Genomic DNA, 10,017 nt, shown 5'->3' with positions numbered 1-10,017 from the left:
CCTCTCTTGTTCGTAAAAAAAATGTGTGACAATTCCGGAAATTGCGTATTCAATTCAATGATGCATTACATTAAGTAATACATTACTTAAAATTAAGTAATGTTAAAATTTTGATTTGAGTAATTCCATTTTAATTTTTAATTAATTGAAAAATTTCAATTAATTAATGAATAATTTATTATATTTATAATATATATAAGAATATATATAATAAGAATAAGATAAGCGGATAGCGGGAATCGAACCCGCATCGTTAGCTTGGAAGGCTAGGGGTTATAGTCGACGTTGATTCATCATTTTGAACGTCTCTAATTCAAAACCGAACGTGAAACTTTGGTTTCATTCGGCTCCTTTATGGAAGATGGATAAATTCTTACATGTAAGATGTAAAGAAAAAAAAAATGCCACCCATACATAACATCTATGTCAGCCTTTCCGTCTGAATGCATTCAAAAGGACACGCTTTATAGATGATCCCTATACAAGAGGAGATTATAACAATCTTTCCAGTTATTTATTTCGTTCCCTATTTCTATTTAATATAATCCTTAGGAAAAGTAGTTTGTTTCCGCCGAGCTAAAAAACGATGTCGACGTCTCTAGTAAACCAAAGACACTGTTTAATAGCTATTTTTTTTTGCTTCAATCTCCCTTATCCAAAGAAAAAATTGAAGATTTAGTTACGATTAGAAAAAATTCTACCTTTATCCATGGATCCCTTATTCCTTCAATTGGAAGTATTGATCCAATTCAATAAAATTATGTTTCGTAATTTCGTGATCCAATTTTTTCAATTTCGAACTTATTTTTGGATACAAATCACGAGAATTTATATTTTTCCTCGAATCTTTCATCGAGAGGTAAAGGATTAAATCCTTTTAAGAAAAAAAGTTTTTGATCGGAATATTAATAATTCCGAAGGATCCCTTAACTATTAAGGGATTAATAGAACGAATCGCACTTTTACCACTAAACTATATCCGCTACAATGCAATTATTGCATATAAATTGACCTTTTGTCGAAGACGAAAATAAGTTGTAGTAATAAATAATAAAAAGATCGGCGGTTGACTCAAGTGCCACCCAAATTACCAATCGGCGGTTGACTCAAGTGCCATGAAAATTATGCGAAATGCTCGTATATTACACGGTTCACTCTCTAGAGTAAAGCATCATTTATTTGTTCATATTTTAGGTAAAATTATCATTTAGCAACTTTTTTAATTTTAGGATTGAATAAAGAATTAACAAATGGACTAGATTATAAATTTTATACCAAATCCTTGTCGACGTACTCTTGCAAACCTAATTCTCTTTTAGCCAATATATATGTAGCTCGAATTCCCGTTACAAGCTACCATATTAGTTTCTGTTGAAATATCATCACTAGCCCAATAGAGTCAAGCCCAATAATTATACTAGCCCAATAGAGTCAAGCCCAATAATTGTACGAGTCCAGTATATTTATTTTAGTAGAGATTTTAGGAGAAAGAAATCTAAATATTCTAGGAGAAAGATTTAGATTTGTTAGGTCTAGATTTAGATGGGTTAAATATAGATTGTTTAGGCTCAGTATAAATACCCACCCTACCTAGGTTATTCATCCAAGAAATCCAAAAACAATAAAAAGCAGTAGTATTCTATAGTGTCTTGTATTCTTTTCTTGATTGGTGTTAATAAAGAGTGCGAGTGTTTCCCACAGTGAGTTGTGTTCAACAGTTTCGGTATGTATTATTTAATCCTAAACTCCTAGGTGAGAATTAGTGTTCTAAACCAAACTTTAAGATATATTTTTGTTCGTTTAAAATTTTATAAGTATTAAATAAATAAACGATTTATTATATTTGACACAAAATTAAGTTTAATGACCTCTCGAAAGGAGGAGAAAATGAAGAGTTAACCAACTAAACCAATTGTGGATGATCGTCCGATATATAGTTAACGAGGCGTTTTAGGTGTTTGTTGATTCTCTCTGGCATAATGTCCTATGTATGATAATTGTGATGATTGACTTCAATGCTAATAGTTATTGCCGAGGTTTTACGAATGAATAAACTTGAGCTTCATACCATGTTAAAAAGTTGTACCATGTATTCCTTTTTACGTACCATGTTAAGCTTTCAATATATCTCGAATTTTTTGCACTGAACCTCTCTAAGCAACAAGAGCTTCATACTCTTGACAATTTTTTATAGATTTTTTTTTCTGTGTAACCCTACCATGTAGATTGGTTTGAAAATGGTGTGAAGTGTTCGAAAATGGTTGAAGTTAGTTGAATAGCCCACCCACTATGACTATAGTGGTTGGTGAATTTACTCGATATTATGGATGGATACTAGTTACGGAGGAACCGTTTCATTTTTGTAGGTTGGTCTGGTCTATTGCTCTTTCCTTGTGCCTATTTTGTCGTAGGAGGTTGGTTTACACATGCAACCTTTGTAACTTCGTGGTATACCCATGGATTGGCAAGTTTCTATTTGGAAGGATGCAACTTCTTAACCGTCGCGGTTTCGACTCCTACTTACCATGTAGATTGGTTTGAAAGTGTCACCAGTAAGAAAAGGTTCCTTAACTTAAAAAATAATTTCATTCCGTTATGTGACAAACTTACAGCCAACCAAATCAATTTAGATTTGAATTGGATTCAGTCTGAGATAAAAGGAACGGAAGAAGTAGTTCGACTCGAAGAGGAGAGGGAGTAAGTAGCTCGAGATCATTCGAGGGGACCGACTAGATCCCCAAGACAAGAAGAAATGAATTCATACACTCGAACTCGATCTATTGCTTCTTTTAAGTTATATATATTTAACGAACAACCTCAATTGACTACTACAACATGAATCAAGGCTGATTAGTTATAAGAGTGCTCCTGTTTAGTCAACAAAATATTACTATACAAGACTGTACATTCAAAACTACGGCTCTATAAACGCGTAAAGAATATAACTGACCTCAACACTCTAAATAAGCTTCAGCTTCAAGCATTCTTGTAAGCCAAAGATGACAAGGAGATTGGTGGAGATTCAAGCTTCAGCTACTTTGCTGACAATTACAGAGGCATATTTGGCAATTATTGATTCTGGGGATTGTCGTAGCTGCCCGATCACTGGAAACAGCTTTGATGAAACAAGGAACTGCCGGCAGGGTGCGTGTGCACACATCTTTGCCAAGGAAAACAAGGCTATCTTGAGAGGAGACTCATTTGCTGCATCTTTTTTGCTTGGATTCAAGGCTACTGCCGAACAGTCAGCCACCAACTTTAATAAAGCCTGCATAATAATACCGTTGTGAATCATTTACGGGTCTGGAACAAAAATGAGTGCAGCCATAATACCGTTGTTAACCAGAACGAACATTGATAGCCATAAGAACATTTGTCCCTATACTCATTCAAATTACCTAAAGAACAAAGAATATCGAATATGAACCCACACAAATTTCAGTCTAGCTCTATTGTCATCCAGTCTAAACATCAGGATAGTTTGTGTTTTCAAACCACTAAAGAAACAAAATGAATAAATGAAGATGTCGGGCTCCTGGTATGTTCACTAAAATCAGATCAAATACTAGTTCCTCTTGTAATTGGGAGGTTGGAAGCCAAATTTCAAAACAAACATTATAGGCTACATTTCACATGATATGATCAACATTACTGGATTTGAATAATGTGTAAAACACCCAACCTTTAAACTCTGAGGGCGTTTGGTTTTTTCAATTTTCAACAAGAATCCTATTTTGACAGGACTTATCTTTAGTAGTCTCAGTACATAATCTCAAGAAAACTTCTGTATTTGGCTCTTTTAATTTTCAAGTTTCATACTTTTAGCTAGCAAGGACAGGACGACTTTCATTAGCGAAATTCTTGGGAGGCAAGTAAGCAACAAGATTAAGGCATTGATAGGTTTACAGACCTGCATTGCACCTCTGGAAACAATATCCTCACAGAGCATGTTGGAGTTGCGAACAAGGTTACTTAGTGCACCTGCCGCATTTGCTTTCGTTTTGTCTTCCTCAGATGATACCAGTAGATTTGCTAGCTGAGGTATCGATCTTCTGAGCTGTCCATACAACGTGTCATCATGGTAGGCAGCATTTCCGATCTGGAGAAAAGAAAAGGCCAAGTGCATCAGATTTCACAAGAACTAATATTTTGGTACAAGTTATAAACGAAAAGGGGACTAGCTGTTGTTTGGAATTTTTTTCAACACACCTGCATGACTTGTTTTTAATTGAAAATAGCGTCTTGCCTTTCGTTAAAATCAATCAGTGGATGGCATTGTAATTTTAATCTAATTTTACTTGAGTCATATTATGTTGAAAAAATAAAGAAAAAAAGTTGCAACTCCAAAAATCATAATCTCATGCATTTGAGAGAATAGATTTGTTATTGCTCTCAACTCCAAAATGCAGTTTTCCAAACACACTGGCAATTTGATGAGTAAAGAAAGTGCATTTGCTAGTTTCAAATGAAGATATTCGAAGGATTTCAGTCCTATTAAAAAGCAGTAATGGGGAGGAACAAAACTTACAGCAAAGCATGCAAACTTTCTCGTGCGTTTGTCCAGATCAGAGCATCTATCAATTAGAAGGTTGATTATTTCATACCTTTCCTGCAAGTTTCAACATGATAGGTTGAGTACGCTTGAAACGAAGGATGACACAGTTAAATAAAATATAAATCGACATAACACAACTTACCAAGGAACCATAAAAGTAAGAACTATGCCGACACATATTTCCCAGGGCACTGCAGGCCTTTGCTCGTATATTTGGATCTTCATGTGAAAGATATTCCTTTAGGAACTCCAAAATAGATGCTCCATTGATGTATTCATAAAATGCCTAAAATACAAAAGTCATCAACATTGTCCAATGGGAAGTTTTCAGTTCAACCATCAATGATGGAGAGTATCGTATCAAGGTACTATTCATTAGGATACCAAGGTAAAATATTGATCAGTCACGCTTGTAAAAAATAAATTTTAACGAAAACCTATTTTAAACTATTTTGCAGAGCCACAAGGACAGCATGAAAGAAAGAGTCTTTTACACAAAAAAAAAAAAAGTCAAGTAAGACATAGTACGAAAGAAAAGAACTTTTTCGATAGTATAGGTTCCTGGATGTATATATATATATATTATACCTGATGTCTTCTGTTAAAACACCAATAAACCCAAAAATATGGGTTATGGTAAATTTATCTTTTATCATTACTTCACTTTTTCTCGAAATATGGATCAATGAAAGTTTAAGTCCTAAAGAAGCACTTCATGAACCCTCTCGAAATTTGATTGATTTATTTATTCCTTTTAACACTTTTTCTCACTTTTGAAGATAGAAATTTATAAAACGTCCAACAAGTGAATATTAATATCAACCGCCTAAATCGATTGTGATAGAATATCAGAAGGTACAACTTTGACGAAACTACAATTTGAATATCTTTTTAGCCCTTATGCATCACCAGTGTCTAGTGTGATAGAATAAGAGAAACTAAGTCCATGTATTCATAGCAAGATACTAAAATCAGGATGTCAGCATGTAATGAAGCACGAAAAATCAATAAAGATACTAACCTTATCCATACGAGCTAGATCAGAAATAATCATTAAAATATCCAGTAATATCTCCCTTGAATTTGAAGTGTCCAGCAGCCGTCTCATCCTATTTGCATCCAGCAGGCCTTTACCTACAAGTTGAACAGCCAGAGGTCGATGGCTGATCATTTTAGCAAGAAAGGCAACAGGCCTTCCAATATCCTTGAACTCTGAATATTCCAAACAACGAATGACAATACCAGGCACTCCCACCTATGAAGTTAATAAGGAATTAGATATGAAAAACATCAATATTCTCAAGTCTAACTTAGAGAACATACAAGTCTTCCTCGCACGTAAACCAGAAAGATAGATACTTCCTCTAGTAGAACAACAAAGTGCTGAATAAGAATGCTAGAGGTTTGTTTTTTTTTTTTTTTTTAATAGATATATATACACTCTTTTGGTAGAACAAAAAAGTGGAGAATCAAGAAGTGGGGATTTTTTTTTCTTTTAACTATATAACTTATCCGATACAACAAATACTACAGTAGTCAAGGCATCACCTGAAATTTCAATTTTGATAACCAATTTTTAAATTCAATATGCAGGGTCTAACCTCTATAAGAATTTTGATATATTTTCCCAAGTCTTCCTCTATTGCTTTCACCAAATCCTTGTCATCCATGCAGACTCTTCCCCCTGGTGAACCCATGTTGAGTAGGAACCCACTGTTCACAGAAGCAGTGGCAGACGGCAAGCCTGAAGCATTTTGTACCGCAACAAAAGGAAATGCTAGAAGATCAATTACCACGTTTATTATGTCTCTGACTCCACTCTTGCCTCCACCCGGCCCACCCCAACTCTTAACAAGCTTGAGATGGGCATCCGATATCAAATCAGACATGAGCTTGACATTATCATTCCTAATTAAAATCTGACGGAAAGTTAAAGACCCGCCTAAAAGGCAGTGAGATATTGATGAAACAGTCCATACAAGCCCAAGAGGAGACAGCCCAACTTGATCATTCTTGATGTCCATTCCTTGTGAACCATTTTTGGCCAGCATATTAACAAGCAGGAGAGGTATATTGCTAGCACACAACTGTTGAACAGCTAGAGGTCCACCCCACCTCAGTCTAGCCTCTAATAAGCCAACACATCCATCCATGAAGCCATGCCAGTGTGAAAGGAATTGACCAAAGTCATTTGTATGCCCATCATTGCTGCCTAGTGATGAAATTTTGAGATGATCGCATAGTGTTGCCGTTCTGGGTATTAGAGGAATAGTTATTTCAGACACCGATGACTCAACTGAAGCTCCAATTTCAAGCGAGAGAATGGATGCAAGAGCCAACATGGCAGAGGAACAATGAGGTAAAACAGCTTTTCTTATTTTATCATCAGAAGAAAAACTATGGGCAATGACTGTAAGTCGTGAGAGCTGTTTCTTTGGAGAGGTGGTCAGCATAAATAATGCAGAATTTCTCCCCATCGACTTTAAACATTGGGCAACTGAAGCCAGGAGGAGGCATGAATGCATAACCAAGGAAGAAGGATTGACCAACTTGCACTTCAGGTTACTCGTATCACCTGTTTGTGAATCTTTATTTAAAACTGAAATACATAAAGACAATACGTTGAATGCTTCTGCAACTATAGTACCGTCCCCTCCACCACTTACAACAGTAGTTACAGGGAGGGAGCTAGGCAGACCACAAAGAACACCAGGAACGATTAAATTATGCAGGCAGCATCTCTGGAGAATCTGCAATATAAATGTAATGTAACTAATATTAACTCTTGATTAAGTAAATGAAACTCAATAATCTACTTATCACAATTACAGGCTAAAATATTTGATATAGATACCTGAATACAAGAAGACAAGGCAGCTTCATGTCGTTGATGGAGGCAATAGTAAATAGAAACCTGTATTGCATTTGATTTAAGAAATGCCCTGGTCACTGCATCAACAATTTTTGTTGAATCTGATCCTTGTAAGGATCCTTTATCGTGATCCCTAATGTCGAGTCGGTGTAGAGAATGACTTCTAAAAGCATTCAGCGGAAATAAATAAGTGTTCTCTTTCACAAAAATAATTTCGAACGACTCTATCAGCAACCAAAGAGCTCTACAAGCTTCACAAGCAGCTCGTAGGAGAATTGAAGAACCAGAAAGAAGGCTTGCTCCTGAGGTAGCTAGGCAGAGACACAAATGATCTACCAAACCAGTTGTCTTGGCATGATCCAAAATCTTTCTCAATATTTCATTAGGAGCACAAACTACCTCAGGACCTGAACCGGAAGAAGATGCTTTAAGACCTTGAGCTACTTTCGATAACATCACAGCAACACAAGCAGTGGATTCACACACAACTTCTCCAGATAAATCTCCACTAGAACATATAACCTACAGATTTAACGAAGTTAGAGAATTGAAATATGAAAACTGAGTTACTATTTAAGCAGCAATATTCATAAAAGAACATAAACCTGGGAAAATATTTCTGCCAAAGCGACCCAATGCCTAAAGCACAAGCTTCCAGTGACACTTCCAGACTTGCTCACCAATGTTCTAATAATTGAGAAACTCTGCAATCAAAAGTAATTCAATTTGCATAACAAACTCTCTGTTGCGTAAAGAGCTAATGAAGATTGATCCAGCTATAAAACAAGAAATATTGAGCCTGCTTTCTTCTGTGAATCAAATATACATGTCTTAAAAAAACATTGTATATAATTAAGGCTATTTGTTTTTTTCTAAAAAAAAAATCTGCATGGTACAAATGCATTAAAAACCTAATAAAGATTGATCCAGCTATAGAAGAAGAAATATTGAGCCTGCTTTATTTTGGGAATCAAATACATATTTCTAAAAAAACCATTTTAAAAAATTCAGGGTAAAAAAAAAAAGACATGGCACAAATGCATTTAACTGAAATCTTCATAAAAATGTTCTAGAAATACAACTGCTATTCAAAATATAATTGTTAGTATAAAGTTAGTTTAGTAGCTAAACAATTCCTAGATAGATAGATAAAAAGATTCATATTCATTATACTGTAACGGCCCAAGTCCAAGCCTACCGCTAGTAGATATTGTGCTCTTTGGGCTTTCCCTTTCGGGCTTCCCTTCAAGGCTTTAAAACGCGTCTACAAGGGGAAGATTTTCACACCCTTATAAAAGGTGTTTCATTCTCCTCCCCAACCAATGTGGGACATCACATGTACACACCCTCATAAACCCATTTTAGAAGCATAAATTGTAACAAGTTGCAATATTGACTTAGTTATCGAAGTATTCTAATAATGAAAGATGACCCTCAATAAAGTACTTATAGAAGTATTAAGTAACAGAAAGGTGACCCCTCTGTGAAAGCAGCATAATAAAAAGAGAAGAAATTGTTCATTTGAAAATTACGAAAATTTGTAATGCATGATGATGATGACAGGATTTAAGAATGGTAATAAATTTTATCAAAAGCAAGCACTTGCAGATCCGAAGAGGCAACTGAATAGATAGAACAATGCATCACCAACATCAAGATCCTAAACTAAGGTCATATAAACATGCAACAAAATAGATGGAGATCTAACTAGCTTTAGTGAAACTTCAAAGAAATATACCTTTACTGTTAAATCATTAACTTCAATCGATTTCAGGTTTACAATAATGCTAGTGAATACAAGAAGTTCATATGTAACTTCATCAAATTGCTCAGTGCATTGAATGGCTCCAGCAGCTGCTAAGTTCGAAAGGATTCTCAATGATTGGCTTGAACTAAGTATAATTTGTTCCCTGATAAGATTTAAAACAGAAAAATATACCAAATTAGGAGAATTAAAAGTAAAAGTGCAAGAAGAAGATTTGATAACACAAATTCAGAGCAAAAAATAGAAGTAAAATTGACATCAAAACTATAATTGAAAAGTGATTATATTGTTATTAAACCAAAGACCAAGACACAACTTCCCACCTAATCAAGTGGGAACCTCATCCTCGTCCACACCTTCCCAGAAGAAATTTCTCATGATCTTCTCCAGATTTTTGCCAACAAAAACCAAGGTCCTAAACGAAGATAGGAAGTAAGTCAAAATCCCACTCAAGACATGAGTCAATCTCCCACACTCTTCTCTGCATCTATTAAGCTAAATTCGAATCTCTTCCTTTCAGCCCTCAGGACAAGGGGTTTTCCACCTAACCTACTGTATTCTTTTAGCTTCCCTAACTCTTCTTTATCATAAAATTTATAGCTGAACAGCATCTCTTCAATTATAGCCAATTAGAACTCTATCTTATAACCCTTTGGATTTAGATTTCTTTTACATATTCAGCCCCATCAACCCATCAATGAAACAGTTTCATTTCCTATCAAAGAAAACGGGCACTATCATGCAAAAAAAAAAAAAAAAAAAAAAAAAAAAAAAAAAAAAAAAAAAAAAAAAAAAAAAAAAAAAAAAAAAAAAAAAAAAAAAAAA

At 34.9% G+C, this 10,017-nt stretch overlaps 1 protein-coding gene across 1 annotated transcript in view; it reads right to left on the bottom strand.

The window, feature by feature from the left end:
* Positions 1 to 2,749: 2,749 nt before the first annotated feature.
* LOC111435612 (serine/threonine-protein kinase TIO) overlaps positions 2,750 to 10,017 on the bottom strand; it is a 13,982-nt gene continuing 6,714 nt past the window's right edge. Inside the window, exons 15-23 of the mRNA XM_023073031.1 lie at positions 9,166 to 9,337; positions 8,033 to 8,131; positions 7,410 to 7,949; positions 6,157 to 7,305; positions 5,577 to 5,810; positions 4,698 to 4,841; positions 4,529 to 4,609; positions 3,911 to 4,099; positions 2,750 to 3,268 (exon numbers count right to left, since the gene is read on the bottom strand). Coding sequence (XP_022928799.1) covers positions 3,023 to 3,268; positions 3,911 to 4,099; positions 4,529 to 4,609; positions 4,698 to 4,841; positions 5,577 to 5,810; positions 6,157 to 7,305; positions 7,410 to 7,949; positions 8,033 to 8,131; positions 9,166 to 9,337 — 2,854 coding nt within the window. The 3' untranslated portion in view covers positions 2,750 to 3,022. The remainder of the gene's footprint in view (positions 3,269 to 3,910; positions 4,100 to 4,528; positions 4,610 to 4,697; positions 4,842 to 5,576; positions 5,811 to 6,156; positions 7,306 to 7,409; positions 7,950 to 8,032; positions 8,132 to 9,165; positions 9,338 to 10,017) is intronic.

The sequence above is a fragment of the Cucurbita moschata genome, unplaced genomic scaffold, assembly GCF_002738365.1.
Source record: "Cucurbita moschata cultivar Rifu unplaced genomic scaffold, Cmos_1.0 Cmo_Scf00050, whole genome shotgun sequence".
In the NCBI taxonomy this organism is placed as follows: domain Eukaryota; kingdom Viridiplantae; phylum Streptophyta; class Magnoliopsida; order Cucurbitales; family Cucurbitaceae; genus Cucurbita; species Cucurbita moschata.
This window is presented reverse-complemented; position numbering and strand designations above follow the sequence as displayed.